This window comes from Pleurodeles waltl, chromosome 1_1, assembly GCF_031143425.1.
Source record: "Pleurodeles waltl isolate 20211129_DDA chromosome 1_1, aPleWal1.hap1.20221129, whole genome shotgun sequence".
Lineage (NCBI taxonomy): Eukaryota > Metazoa > Chordata > Amphibia > Caudata > Salamandridae > Pleurodeles > Pleurodeles waltl.
The window spans coordinates 790,011,173-790,026,584 of record NC_090436.1 but is presented as its reverse complement, the minus strand read 5'-3'; the positions used below and the strand labels follow the sequence as shown (position 1 = coordinate 790,026,584).

At 43.3% G+C, this 15,412-nt stretch overlaps 1 protein-coding gene across 11 annotated transcripts in view; it reads left to right on the top strand.

Moving 5' to 3' along the window:
• Nucleotides 1–15,412, top strand: part of AOPEP (aminopeptidase O (putative)) — a 1,364,679-nt gene that overhangs the window by 624,356 nt on the left and 724,911 nt on the right. For all 11 annotated transcript variants that reach the window (XM_069228080.1, XM_069228005.1, XM_069228042.1 and 8 more), the window contains one exon: nt 10,067–10,173. In XM_069228080.1, the coding sequence (XP_069084181.1) occupies nt 10,067–10,173 (107 nt within the window). The remainder of the gene's footprint in view (nt 1–10,066; nt 10,174–15,412) is intronic.

Below are 15,412 nucleotides of genomic sequence, written 5' to 3'. Positions count from 1 at the left end.
CCACTCAGCTAAGATAAACCCTGCTCACCCGCTTGGTAGCTTAGCTCAAGCAGTCAGGCTTATCTAGGAGGCAATGTGTAAAGTATTTGTACATGTCCTACCTCTTAAATACACTGCACCCTGTCCATGGGGCTGTCTTGGGCCTACTTTAGGAGTGACTTACATGTAGTAAAAGAGAAGGCTTGGGCCTGGCAAGTGGGTGCACGTGCCATGTTGAAATGGCAGTTTAAACCTGCACACACAGACACTGCAGTGGCAGGCCTGAGATGTTTGCTAGGCTACTCATGTGGGTGTCACAATCAGTGCTGTAGGCCCACTATTATCATTTGATTTACAGGCCCTAGGCACACAGGGTGCACTATACTAGGGACTTTCTAATAAATCAGACTAAGCCAATCATACATAAACCAATCACCCATACAATTTAGACAGAGAATACTTGCATTTTAGCACTGGTCAGCCGTGGTAAAGTACCAAGAGTACCAGAGCACCAAAAATTAAATTCAGCATACAGGCAAAAATAGACAGCCAGAGGCAAAATGACAGGGGTAGCCCTGCAGAAAGGGCCATTTCCAACAGGTTATTGCATCACAAATGTAACAGATATTCTGTCTGCCTAATTCAAGTGTATTGTATCCTAATGCAATTTTACCATAGTGGATGAGATATCCATCACGCTTGTGATGGAGTAACTGTCCGCCAAACTCTAAATCATACCCTGTGTTTGCAAAAAGCAACAACACCAAAAAATAGGTTCCATATGTGAGTTGCCTATACAGACCATGTTTCTTTGTTTTCTAGTACTTATAGTCCAGAATTTATATCTGATTAAAGAAATGGTACTACACGTCCCCACATGCAACAGCACAAATGCTAAGGAGTTGGGCTACTCGCAGGAACAGTAAGAGTTCTGATGCCAAAATTGTCTGCCTTATACGTATGGCAAAGTGGAAGTGGACAGTTCTGTGGACATTATTTTTCCAGGCGTAGTCTTCTGATTAGCGCTTCCTTTATTACCACAATCTTTATATTTGGAAAAAAAGTGGGGTTTTTTTGTATTCGCAATTTTCATGAATGCTTCAGAATCAGAATACCATTATGTCGGACTCCACTTGTGATTCGGGCTTTATTGTAGTAGACTGCATCAGGTGTGATGCATTGATGCTGAGTAGTGAAGGGCAGAGAACACTTTGTGTGCACCTTGACACAAGGAATGGATATAAAGAGGGTCTATGGGTTTTGTGTACACCATACATGTCCAGAATACAGCTCACTGGCCAGAATGTGGTCCAGGAAGTGTGAGTGTGTGTGAGAGAGAGAGAGATTACATCAGCATGGAAAGGAAAGGGCTTCCACAGCGTATGCCTTTAAATTTACATTGAAGACAAAAGGGCTGCGAGGAGGGGCCTGTTTATTATTCAGAGCCAATCAGCTCCTTTCCCAAGTGTGAAGTCACCATTTGGTGTAACGTTAGCCCATACCCAAACCACAACTGTAAGAAATATAGAGGACACAAGACGTAGATAGGAAATAATATCCACTAGAACAAAGGAACTCTTGGGCCCACAGTACAAGTAGCTTGGTAATTGTGATATGTGCAGTAACTGCTGTTGCTACACCTATCGCTGTTTTGAATTTTGTGACAAATGACAGCAAGTTAAACCTTCTGATATCTATCCGGCGAAAAATACAGAAACATGTAAACTATGGTGCGCTAAGCGCCAAAATTTGCATGTTATTTACCCAAAACTCAAATTGACCTATATTTATTGGAACCCAAAAATTCACACTCGTTGGAGTAAAATTTTACCAGGTGTGATAAATATTAAACCAGTTACAGGTCCTGGTAATGAGGAACAACGCCTATTTATTAGCAAATAATGCATCTGAAGAACCTGCAGTTAACTTTAATTTCATGGAATTTTCCCCCAACAGGGGAGCACTTACCACCTAACAATCTACTACTGTTGGGTGAACGTTTGCAGCTGAAATAAAGATAAATGCTCAAAACAGCACCTGTAGCATGCACTGCATGCAGAAAAAATATTTTGGGAACTAATAGTAACTTATCATTGTGGAATGACAGTGTCTTACAGAACTTAGTTATCAGCTCATAAAAATGCAAATCGGCCTTTGAACCTGCCTTTTTATTTTTATTTTAAACGGTTATCAATTGTGTATTGACTGCCACTGACTAAGGTAGTAGTAGACACTGGAGGTAAGATAATCATTATGGGACAGCAATGGGTGATAGTGGCTGAATTACAAACGTTCAAACTAACAGGCCTGGGTTTGAATGCCATCTTGTTAAAATGTGTGCTCCTGGGAAAATCCCTCCCTGTGCTTCAATTACTTTCCCATCAGCACTTTGAAAAAAGCACTGGCAAAGCCAGTCAGTCTAGCCTTGGTAAACTGCTGTGATTTTTTTTTTTTTTTTTTGCAAGCATATACAACAAAAATAATACAAGAAAAAACATGCAGCTGCCTAAACCTGGCAGCTATATGCTTGCAATAATAATGTAAATTTAAAAACAATATTTGCCATTGCGTATGATTTTAATAGAATATCCTTGGTGCTTCCTAGCAGGAAGGTGTACTGAACGTAGGTATAGAAACCCCTTGTTTAGCTTTAATACCCACCACAGGAAAATACGAGTCTTTTTTGTTGCCACAAACATGATCCTATTGGTTTTGAATTACCGTAAGGTGAACCCACCTTAAATACACAAAGATGACTTAAACAAGCAGTAAATTGGATAAAGTTTGGAAACGAAAAGTATTGGCAAAATAATGTACTGATCTCCAGCCCTGGAACCAAAGCATACCTCTTTTTTGGGTGGATGCGCACATGTGATGCAGAATAAAGGCTGAAGTGGACCGCCCCATTGCACTGGGCTCTCTGCTATGCTTTGCCAAAGCAAAATGTAAATGACAGTTGAACAGTCCGATGTATTGTTTTTTTAACCATATGTTATTGATTTTATAATGCAACCAAGTAGAAATCTGAATACTTGGGGTGTACCACCCCTAGAACATTGTCATACCATAACAATTATTCGCACCCTCATATATTGCTGTACCCAGAACCATAGTATAAGGATAGTCACAGTTCACTCAGTGTAGGGTCATCCACAACCGCCTTCTTGTTGCCTATAGGCCCCAGCTCTTGCTTATGGTCTAGCGGTGCCTGGTCCTAGGAGCGCATCTCGTAAGGGTGGGCTTCCCATGTAGGCTTTGAACCCCCCTCCCTTTTGTGTGCCTGGCTATTTCTGGAAATCTCCGAATGCAGAATATATATCACTGTGACGAGCCTCCTCCGATCAGGTGTCGCCCTCTACCCTCTCTGCCCCCACCTCTGTGTCCAAGGTAATTAAGTGAGTGAATGCTGGGAAAGATGTTGCTAGGCACTTGCAGGAAAAATAGATATCCCTTCCTCAAGGGGGCAGTGTCTCATCTTGGGGTGCTTCTCGCGGTCTGTCCCAGTCATATACTAGAGTACTCCAGGCTCTTGCTCGCTCTGTCATCCTCTGACCCCGTCTAGCAACAGTCCGATGTATGACAACCGCGACCCCAAAGTCACTCTGAGTACGAAACAGGCGAGAGAGCTGAAACTGCCCTTAAGACAGACATAAAAGAATCCACTTGTTTTGAAAGGGAAGGAAGGCTGCAGACGGTGGGAGACAGGAACAGTATGAGAGAGAAAAAAGCAAAGATGTAGAGGTAAATACGATAACGAGAAAGGGTGGAGGTGCGATAGATGGGTAAGAAGGAGAGAATAGAGAGTAAGAAGGTGGTGAATTTATTTATAAAGTAAAAGGTTTAAAAAAAAGTATAACGAGAAGACAATGTTATAAAAAGAGGGGGAAGAGCAAAAAACAGTGAACGTGAGATCTGGAGTAAGGAAGATAATTTTTAATAAAGGAGAGGCGGAAGAGTGACACGGTGAGTGGGATCGGGAGTAATTTGCAGCTTTCATCACGATAAGGAGAGTGGGAGAAAAGGGGTCTGAAACCAATGGGGTGCATCATTAGAGGGAAGAGGAAGATAGAGCGAGGTAGATTAGGAACAGGGTGATAGAAAGGGGAGAGGGAGGGAGAATGAGAAAGGAGAGAAAGAACAGGGATACTCCTAAACAAAATACAAGCACTGCAAGGGTGGCACAGGATTAAAGAGCTTGGGAGTTTACGATCGTTCCACAGTATCCATTCAGAAATGCTTCTTAAAACATATGACTTTTTCATCAGGTGCTGACAAATGGGGATGGAAAAGGCACCATTTGGCCCAAGTGTTTTCAAATATTTCTTGCAGGAAGCTCCTCCACCCCTCTTAAAACTTCCATCAGAGGGGAGGGCTTATCTCTCTTACAGTGCTTGCATGATCCACTCTCCTCAATTAAAAGATTTGGACTCTAGTGATCCACGCTTTTTTTTTTTTTATTTATTTATTTTTTTAACAGAGGCAGGTACATACGGGGTACCACTGAAGTGCCCTTAGGGTGAACAGTAGTGCTCAGCCGATGCTCTTGCTAGCATTGTCATTATGTGAAGAAGCTCATGAAGTTACATGACCAAGAGATTTCACAGACACCTTCCATTAGCCGAGTGCAATGGTTCAGGACCGAGTTTCAACATTAATCAGTTTTCCTATGCTTGTGGAAGAATGCTCTGAACATTACAGATTTTCTAGTATTGCAATTGCACACATCCTGCTATTTTCCAGGCATACTAGAACTCTTTGTAGGGCACTGGTCGACAACTAGATGCAGATACATACACAATACACTTGGTTCGGTCCTTTGCCAAGTGCCACAAGCACCTCATTCTAGGTATAAAAAAGTCATTCAGGAAAAAAAGAAAATATGTCAGCTTCAGCTTCTGGAACCATCTGATGTTATAGCCACATAACCTGCCTATTAATGACGGCAGGCCTGCGTTAAATTAAAAATCTATCAATTGTGTTGCAGTCAGAGTCCTAAAAAAGCATGGTTACTTGGGTACAGTACACCCTGTGTACTCCTTGCGATGGCCCTACTAAAAACAATAGAAAAAAGCATTGCATGATTCCCCAAATTATAGTTTATATAAAGTTACCAGCCATTTATATCTGGTAGAGGCAGCTGTCTTTACCTGGACAGATTCTAAGATGCCCTCCTTTCCTGATCTAGAATTCAGGGTAGCTAGACAGCGCTAACCTCAGTTAGCGTACACTTCTGCTTCTGAGGAATGAATGTCAGCACTCAGATTGTCCATTTTTTTCAGTTGTTCAATTGTTCCAAAACAGTGGTAGGATACAGATCCTTTCTTTGTCGAAATGATGACTGACGTAAGAATGTGTTTGGGAAAGCGCACTATAACACTGTGTTAGTCACTGTGAAAATATCACAACTTGACTCTGTGACTTTGAAATAAAGCAGTGAGACATGCCAAAGTGGATGTGAATCTAAGAAGTCACCTGGGAAAGTTTGTTCAGGAAAGGAAAATGAAACTAGAACAAAAGTCGGAAGCACACCCTCTGCCTCCTCAGGGCTGCCCAGACTCCTAATGGTGACACAGTATTTTTGGTACGGGATCCTATCGGTCTCAAGTTACAGCATAGGAGTCATTTTAGTATAGTAGGATGAGAAATAATGCATTGGTAAAAGTAGTGTTAATTTTAGAAGCATATTGTTTACATTTTGCATGTAAGACTAAGATCCCCTGCTTCCATATTGATCATCAAGGTAATTATGGGCTTATGTGTGTATGTCACAATATCGACCCCAAAATATCGACAACACAAATACAGGACCTATAATATCAACTCTTGAAATAATGTCAATGTAAGTATAGAATTCCTATCATTTGCTCCACCATGACAATATCTGAGGGGTCCAAATTATGGCTCTGATATATCTGTAGGTTGATTTTTCACAGCGATAATGTGGTTGAACACTGGTATGAAGGTTCCATTAACATTCTACCTCTCATAGAATTAGTAGAAATAACTTGGGACTCCATGAGGGATCAAAAAAGCCATCTCTCAATAAGGAAGGTTATTCTCTTCCTAAAGGTGCATAGACCTCATGTTCAGGAGACAAAGTGTGCATATCTCCATTCTCGTGGCCCTGTCTTCAGTATCTGAAAAGTAAAGATGCCACAGTTAGCAAGTACTGCCAAATACGTGTGATTTGGGCTCTGGTAAGACTATTATGCAGCACTCAAAAATTCATTCTATAGCAGGATTTAAAGTCCTTAGTCCAAGTACTGGTCCTCTCCAGACTGAATTACTGAGATTCCCTCCTGATGGTCCCACGAAATCTCATTTATCACCCTTGAGACCAGTACTTCAGGCAGCCACTCGTTTTGTCCCGGGTCACAGAAAATTTGACCACATTACCTGAAGCCTAAGTTCCCTACAGTTCCCCCAATCGAAGCCAGAGCTCAATTTAATAATTAGCATTGGCAAAGCCAATAGGTCTTGTCTATGAAAGACCTACTGGCTTTGCCAATGTGTTTTACCCAAGTAGTACACTAGCGTGGCTGCTGTTCAGCATGACTAAAAGTTAGTGGCATAGAGGAGAGTGCTGTGGAGTGTCATAGAGTGGAATGGTGAAAATTGGAGTATAGTGTCATAGAATGGAGTGGCATAGAGTGTTTGTATTGGAGTAGTACAGAGTGGAGTCACGTAGAGAGACGTAGAGTAGAGTGGGCTATTGTAGAGTGTTGCACAGTAAAGTGGCATAGAGCACAGTGGGGTAGAGTGCAGTAGCAATGAATTTAGTGGCATACAATGCAGTGTTATAGAATGAAGTGACATATTAGAGTGTTGTATAATAGAGTGCAGTGGTGCAGAATAGAGTGGTGCAGAGTAGAGTACAGTGACACAGAGTGCAGTGGTGTAGAGTAGTGTAGACTGGCATAGAGAGCAGTGTCGTAAAGTGGTACAGAGTAGAGTGGCATAGAGTAGTGCAGAGTACAGGGTAGTGCAGTAGAGTCAAGTGACATAGAGTGCAGGGGTGTAAAGTGCAGTGCTGCAGAGTGCAGTTCCGTAGAGTGGAGTGATACAGCGAGTGCAGTGGTATCAGCGTGCGTTGGCATAGAATGCAGCAGTGCAGTGTAGAGTGGTGTAGAGTTCAGAGGTGTTGAGTGCAGTGTTGAAGAGTGGAGTGTCATAGAGTGCGGTGGTGGTGGTGGTGTAGAGTGCATTGGCATAGAGTACAATGGTGTAGAGTGCAGTGGCATTAAGTACAGTGGTGCAAGTGTAGTGAAGTGGCGTAGAGTAGAATGGTGTGGATTAGAGTGCAGTGACATCTAGTGGAGTGGCTTAGAGTAGATTGGTGTAGAGTGCATTGGCGTAGAGTGTTGCAGAGTATAGTGACAGAGTGTAGCAGCACGGAATTCAGTAGCATACAGTGCAGCAAAGCAGAATGCAGTGGCGTAGATTAGAGTGGTGCATAGCAGAGTGCAGAGTTGTAGAGTGCAGAGTTGTAGAGTGCAGAGTTGTAGAGTGCAGAGTTGTAGAGTGCAGAGTTGTAGAGTGCAGAGGCATAGAGTGCAGAGGCATAGAGTGCAGAGGCATAGAGTGCAGAGGCATAGAGTGCAGAGGCATAGAGTGCAGTGGCATAGAGTGCAGTGGCATAGAATGCAATGGTTCAGAGTAGAACAGAGTGGCATAGAGCAGAGTGTCATAGAGTCCCTTCTTCTGGAGCCTCTGATATAATGCCTTTTCTGGCAGTGCTACAAGGATTTGGAACTCCCTCCGCAGTGGCGTAGAGTGGTGCAAGGTAGAATGCAGTGGCAAGAGAGGTGCAGAGTATTGTGGAGTAGAGTGGAGCACTGTAAAATGCAGTAGTGTGGAGTAGAGTGACTTATAGTTCAATGGCAGAGAGTTCACTGTTACAGAGTAGCGTGTCCTACAGTGCAGTGGTGTAGAGTGGCATAAAGTGCATTGGCGTAGAGTGCAGTGTCATAGAGAGCAGTAGCATAGACTACAGTGTGCAGGGTAGCTTGCAGTGGCATAATGTTGTGGTTTAAAGAAGAGTGGTGTAGACTGCAGTGGCATAGAGTGGAGCAGCACAGAGAGGAGTAGAATGAAGTGTAATAGAGTCCAGTGATGTGGAGTAGATTGTTTCGGAGTAGAGTGAAGTGGAGTGCAGGGTAGAGTGCATGGCATAGAGTAATGGTGTAGAGTGCAGTGGTTTAGTGTAGATTAAAGTGGAGTATAGTGGATTAGCATAGAGTGCAGGGGTGTAGAGTGGAGTGGGACATAGAGTGCATTGGAATTGAGTATATTGACAGAGTGCAGTGGTGTAGAATGCTGTGTTGTAGAGTAGAGCTGTGCAGAGTGGAGTAGTCTAGACTGGAGAGGTGTAGAGTGCAGTGACAAAGAGTGCACTGGTGTAAAGTAGAGTGGCGTAGAGTAGGGTGGTGTAGAGTAGGGAGACATAGAGTGCAGTGGCGTAGAGTAGTGCAAAGTAGAGTGCAGTGGCATGGAGAGCATTAGCATAGACTACAGTGTGCAGGGTAGATTGCAGTGGCATAGTGTTGTGGTTTAAAGAAAAGTGGTGTAGACTGCAGTGGCATAGAGTGGGGCAGCACAGAGTGGAGTAGAATGAAGTGTAATTGAGTCCAGTGATGTGGAGTAGATTGTTTCGGAGTAGAGTGAAGTGGAGTGCAGGGTAGAGTGCATGGCATAAAGTAATGGTGTAGAGTGCAGTGGCTTAGTGTAGATTAAAGTGGAGTATAGTGGATTAGCATAGAGTGCAGGGGTGTAGAGTGGAGTGGGACATACCAGAGTGCATTGGAATTGAGTATATTGACAGAGTGCAGTGGTGTAGAATGCTGTGTTGCAGAGTAGAGCTGTGCAGAGTGGAGTAGTATAGACTGGAGAGATGTAGAGTGCAGTGGCAAAGAGTGCACTGGTGTAAAGTAGAGTGGTGTAGAGTAGGGTGGTGTAGAGTAGAGAGACAGAGTGCAGTGGCGTAGAATAGTGCAAAGTAGAGTGCAGTGGCATGGCGTAAAGTGGAGTGGTGTAGAGTACAGCGGCGTTGAGTGGTGCAGAGTGGAGTATGCGTGGTGTGGTAGTACACTGCCATTACAGACAACACATTTGCAATGGAAATGAGCATTACATTTGTACAGACATACAGTGCTTTGATAAGTCTTATATATATTCTGAAATACTTGCACACTTTCATTTTGTTGTGTGCTAGAAAAAAAGCCTTTCCTCTACCCCCAGTATCCAGCAAGATTGTCACATAAAACCACTCACTTTGAAGTCAGAGAAAGGAGTAAACACAAAGCTCCATGGGAACACAGAGCATGATACTTGACCTCTGTGTCTGAATGCACAGCATGTATGACTGGATAAGAACAAGATTTACAGGCCTGTTTACAGAAAGAGCACTCCCGGGAGAACACAAGGAGAGGTAGTCTGAAAAGACTTTGCTTCTTGGGAGCAACCAACTGAACTTGGACAGCCTAAAACAAACCACACCAGCAACCAGAAAGCCAGAAAGTAGAATGTTGTAGAGTTCAGTGGCATAAAGTGGCATGTGACTTACAAACCACAAAGCCAATGGCACGCAACAGGCGGAATGCATTCCTGGGGAAGCTTTCGGAATGTCCCCAAGATGTCTGTATCAAAGCAGAGAGCAGTGCTGATTAGGAGGCTTCGACCTAAACAGGAGTGTGTTGCTCTAAAAGCACTTCACAAGTCTGAAGCCTCAATATATCTACCTGGAAAGCTGATAATCTCTGGCAGTCGACGGGTTTCAAGGAATGCCAAATCACTTCTTCCGGTTCCTCTGATATAAGGCCTTCTCTGGCAACAAGGATTTGGAACTCCTTCCCAACAGCCTCGTGCGTTACAATACATCATATCACCTCAAAAATGAACTCAAAATCCGATTTCAGACACACCTTAGTTAAAGTAAACTATGTCCTCAGTGTTTCATCCTGTTTAACCAAAGCTATTTTCTCAGTTCGTTCGAGTCTTTACCTGCTTGCTTGTAATGCTCATGACCTTGACACGAGTATGCGCTTTATAAAATCACAAATAAGTGAAATAAGTGTGTTTGTTTCAACAGCTATCGCACCAAGAAGCGAGTGACCAGTGTGGGTTGAAAGCTTTATTGCGCTGGCGCAGGCTCCGGGACGAGGTGGAAAATTCCGAAGGCGAGCTGCAAGTTTTGAGGTACAGCCTTTCAGTTCCATTTCCCCTTTCTTGTGTTCCCGCCCTTCCTTTCTATTCACAGTGCCAAAAAAGGAGATGTAAATAAGCTGGAACCTAAACTCTGGAAAATACGCACCTCTCCTATTTCTAAGGAAATATCGCGTGACAGTCAACCGAATAATCCTCAAAAACGTTACACTATTTCAAATGTATTTTTTGTATGTCGTATGAGTGGGCTGTGGTTCCGCCAAAATGTCTCCCGGCATTTTCCGAGTGTTGTGGAAAGAAAAAAATACACTCGACAACAACAACAAAAATGCATTGAATAAAGTTCCTTGTTTGAAGACATAAGAGCTACTTCATGTGGTGACCGCAGACTGAGGGGGAGAAAAATGCGAGAGGAGATTTGGCACAGGCCGAGGGATGTTTCAGAACCGACAAGAGCTAGCGAAAAACAGACTTCAAACGTTCTTCGTGATTACAGATGTTATCTTGGTGTGTTCTTTGGCTTTGGTGACTGGGGGTGGTCGGAAGCATCTGAGGACAATAGTTCATTTCCACTGGCCATCGCGATCGAGGCAAGATGTCTACGATGAGGGGGCGGGACTTGCCTCCCCTAGACAGCGGGAATCGTTTCAAATTACTAGCCATCTCATTATTTCTTTCTAATAGCAGCCACACTGTTCAACGTGCGGACGGTTTATACTGGCAGCCATGCAGGAGGTGTTCTCTTTGCTCAGACTCTGTTAATCTACTTTGCTATTACAATTAAAGGCCATTTGATAAGTGCTTTAAACGGACAGGTACTCGCTGGTACTGAGTACCTGCACTTCTTTAATTTGAAATGGAGAGTACCTGCACTTCTTGAATTTGAAATGGAACGCACCTGCACGTCTCAGCATTATTACAATGCATTTAATGGGATAGTTACAGCACTTTTCAGGAGCACACAGGTAGACTAGACAGTGAAAGCCAGAATTTCTATACTTCCATTTAAAGCACTGCTTTTGATCACATTAATCACCTAGAACTGTGTCAGGGTCATAGATTGGTCCCCTATCCCACCCATCCACAAGCCTTGCATCACCTGTCACCTCTGGAAAAAGCGCAAGAGAAGCATTTGCAAAGCAAGTAGATCTGACTTTAATGCACAGAAACTGCTTTTCTGCATGCCAGTGTTTGAATGAGTCACAATAGCAGTCCTTAACCTGTAGTCCGAGAAGCGACGGCTTGTACCATTTTAAGGTGGTGGGGCGAGTGAAGTGCCCCACCACTTCACAAAATATAAAAAATAAAAATAAAACACCCCCTGCCTCCAAAACCCGAAAGTAAACCACCACTCCCTCCATTAACCCAAATAACACTAACTATAACATAAACACAAAGACTACACTTACATGCACTACACACTTACATACATTAAACCCACATGCACTACACATTAAAAAAAACACCCACAGGCTGCGCGTCCTCCTCTGTGTTTTTCTGCTCTCTGATAGAAGACGAGCTCCCCTAACCATTACAGATGCTGCACTCATGCTGTTAACCAGCACAAGAGGAGTGCCTGGATTGTATAGCGCATATTGGCTGGACGCTTCTGCTGGCCCTGGAGGCCTGTGCCTGGTCTCCACTCAGCTATCTTAAGACAGCTGAGTGAACAGCTTCAAAGTGCGCATGTCACTTTGGCCAGAGCAAAGCAGCCAGCCAAAGTGACATGCACACTTTGGAGCATCCAGTCCAGGTACTGGACTGAAGCAGAGGCAGTCTGACACGCCCAGCATGTCTATGGGGTGGTGCTCGTTGCGTAGAAAAAATAAAATGGCAATTAAATCTTTTTATTGCCATTTAATTTTTTCCTGCGGGACTCGCAGCGGGCAAAGCTACCCCACCCTCGAGAAGAAACCGCCGCTGGGTCCGATGGCCTAACTCACGGGTCCACAATTCTTTAGAAAATTAAATACTATTAGCAGATTACTAAAGACAGTAGATAAAAAAGCAAAATTGAAAATTATTAAACTCTCTTTAAATGTGATGCAATTTAAAAATTGAAAGCTAAAAAATAAGTTGGTATCCTTATTCACGGGAGAAGCACAAATATAGCAAACAGAGTCTTCTATGGATGACTTGTGATATTAACTGAAGCCGTGCTGGTACGCACCAAGTTATTGGTTTAGGAACAGCAAGACAAAGTGATACGCTAGAGTCTAGAACTAAAACAAATTTTTGTAAAGCTTCACCCATCCCATTAAACGTTCGGTTTTTGTTTCTAAATTAAAGAGTATTTTGTAATTTGTACATTTCTTTGATGTATATTTTTTCTGTATTTTTGTGTACTTTTTGGACGTTCACATTGTAGAAACTGCTTGGACGGGGGTCCTTGACTTCAAATAGTGATTGAGGGGGGTTGCAGAAGTCAAAGGTTAAGAGCTGCTGTGGTACAACATTAAATTCAGATCTATTGGCTTTGCACTCCGGGATAGTTGACCTTGTGGTGGGCAGTGTGCCCTGGGCAAAGTGAATGCAGTTTGGGTTGGTTGGTAAACAGTTCAGGGCTTAATTTGTAAATAAAAAGGTGCCGGTGCTCAAAGCCCTCCTCAAAAACAGGGCTGCTGCAATTAAATGTGTGAACATGGAATACTCAGGATGCGTAATCCTGAAGCCATCTCGGGCCTCTTCAATCCATATAAAGGCACTCCCTGCCCCTTCAGCTCACTCTTGCAGCTTTCTACTTTCTCTCTTTGTGACGCTTTTTAGTTTTTCCCTTCATCCGTCTTTCCCACATGTGTCTTTTGCTCGCAGCAAATGCTTGAGGCCGAAGAATAAGTCCCGGCCCTCAAAAATAAGTGCCGGTACTCAGCACCGGAAACAACAAGCACATATTAAGCACTGAAACACCCATCCTGTGTGTAGCATTTGGTGTCTTGGGTGGGACAGTATACAGTTCATGTCTCCTGGAATACAGTGCATTGTCACTTGGGGCAGGCTGTTTACAGCCTTGTGGAGGATAGTGTGTTATGGGCACTGAATGGAGCCTTGGGGAAATGGTGAATTAGACAGTGTCCTGCGGATCAGTGCTTTAAGTGTTGAAAAAAATGGAGGGGGTGTCTCTAAAAGGAGTATGGCCAACAAAGTATAACTAGGAATCCTTTCCAAAAGGTGTGGCCTATGTGACTGAGGGTGAGGATTAAAACATGTGAACTAAAATCCTGCCATTCAGCCAGCCTGTCTCCTACCTAATATTTCCTTGCCATTCTGTGAGTTTTTTGTTCCTGCATCCAGATATATCCACAACATCAAACATATGCCTAAAACAAGCCAGACGTATTGGCTCTGCCAATGCCTTCTAACAGTACCAAATAATTGATTAGCAACAATGTTTTTTGTGAATAATTAGAACTGAAAATATTTCTGTTCTGAAATTGTGAGACTAGGAACTAAACAGTAATAAGGTCTATGGAAGGGGTAGTGGTATTCTGAGTCTCTCAGTCACTCCTGTTCTGCACTTCACGCTACTTTCCTCTACAATGCCGGTTAAAACACTTACACCCGTTTCGCCCCAACATCTTCTTCATATTCTCCATCTGCATGCATCTTGTTCCTCTCGTCACCATCTTTTCATTCTGTCCTTTTGAGTGATCTTCCTTGTGTCACCTTTGTTTACCATGCCCTCTCACGTACACATTCTGTCTACTCGCATACACACTCAGCATTTAATGTTCTTATAGCACTGTCAGAATTTCAGTAGCTCCGTATTCCTTTCCACACCCTTTCACATAAAATGGTAATTACAATGGGCACATTTATGCCATCACTGTGCGCTCTGTAGAGAGGCCAATGATTGGATGAGCATGTGTTCTGAACACCTGTATGACCCACTGTCAGGCACTGTGGGACTCTCACACAGTCTTCAGCCTTAAAGTCAGAGATCCTAATGGCACCCCTTCATGAAGAGCCCGCACAACTTGACCTCACCATTGCACTTAGATGTGACTAGTTGACAGTATGCAGACCTACGCAACTTGAAAAACATCTAGAAAAGCAAATATTCCTACAGAATGGAAAATAAAGTAAAACATGTAAAATGTAAAAAGCAATGGGATCGCTGACATGGATTACCTTAAGTGTTTTTGCTGCCACTGGTGAGAAATTAACCAGTACATTTAAAATCATGAAGATAGGGTCTGGAGGGACCCATTTCAAAGTCAGTCCTTAGATACCACCAGTTCCAAGACCTGCCCACTTAAGGCTTTGCTGGGGATAGTGTATGGCATAAGTCAGATTCCAGTACATCAGTCTATGGCCCTCATGGAACTTGAACTGTTGATATTATCTTAGGGAAAAATAACAGAACAAAAAAGGATTGCTTTCTCTATGCAATGCATTGAGTGAGACAAATAATATATTTTGTGATGATTCAGGGGACTTTTGAGCAGTAAAGTAATTCCTCGTGCACTGCAATGTAAGTACTCCACATGAGAAAAAAATACACCTAACAGCTGATTACACGAGGCGAGAGTATAATACTCCTCTGGGGAGAGCCAAAGCTCGTGCTGCATATTTTGTTTTGAAAAACGGATAACAATACGTCTCCCAGACATCTGCTCTGTCAAGCCAAATCTAAAAACCCCACAGCTGCGTGATACACGTCGCTGAAGTCAAGCTGCCTGTCGTGTCACCGAAACCTCATAACTACTGTATAGATTGTAATAGCTGCTTGCTGATAGACACTGATGAATCATGGACGGACGACTGCACATTTGCAAACAGTGCCTGCGGTCTGGTGATAGGTGCACACACAATAGAAAACTCTTATCACCTGCAGCCACACAGACATGACTAACAAAGCTGCTGATGAGTTTTCCCCTTTGTAACGAATGCAATATTTTTAGTCTTCAAGCACGGGCTTAACCAGAGGAGCCTTATCAGACCATTGTTAGCCTATGTTTCTGTTACCCTGCAAGGATGGCCTGATTCACCTCGACTGTGTAGTAGCTGGCGATGTTTTTTCTTTCCTTTTTTCCCGTTCGACTGAGAAGGCTCTGGGGTGAGATTTAGGACTCTGTTACGTGCAGGATGGAAAGACATGACACACAGTACTCTCATACCGCCTGTTTGATACTCAGTTTTTTACTACGCCCTCTTTCACCTTCCTTTCCTCTTCAGGCAGAGTAGAGCCAGGCTTCTTCCGGTTCCTCCCCTTTCCGCCCCTTTTAATGCAGTATTCTTACTGTTGTCCCAGAATGCCTCACGGTGTGTGCCC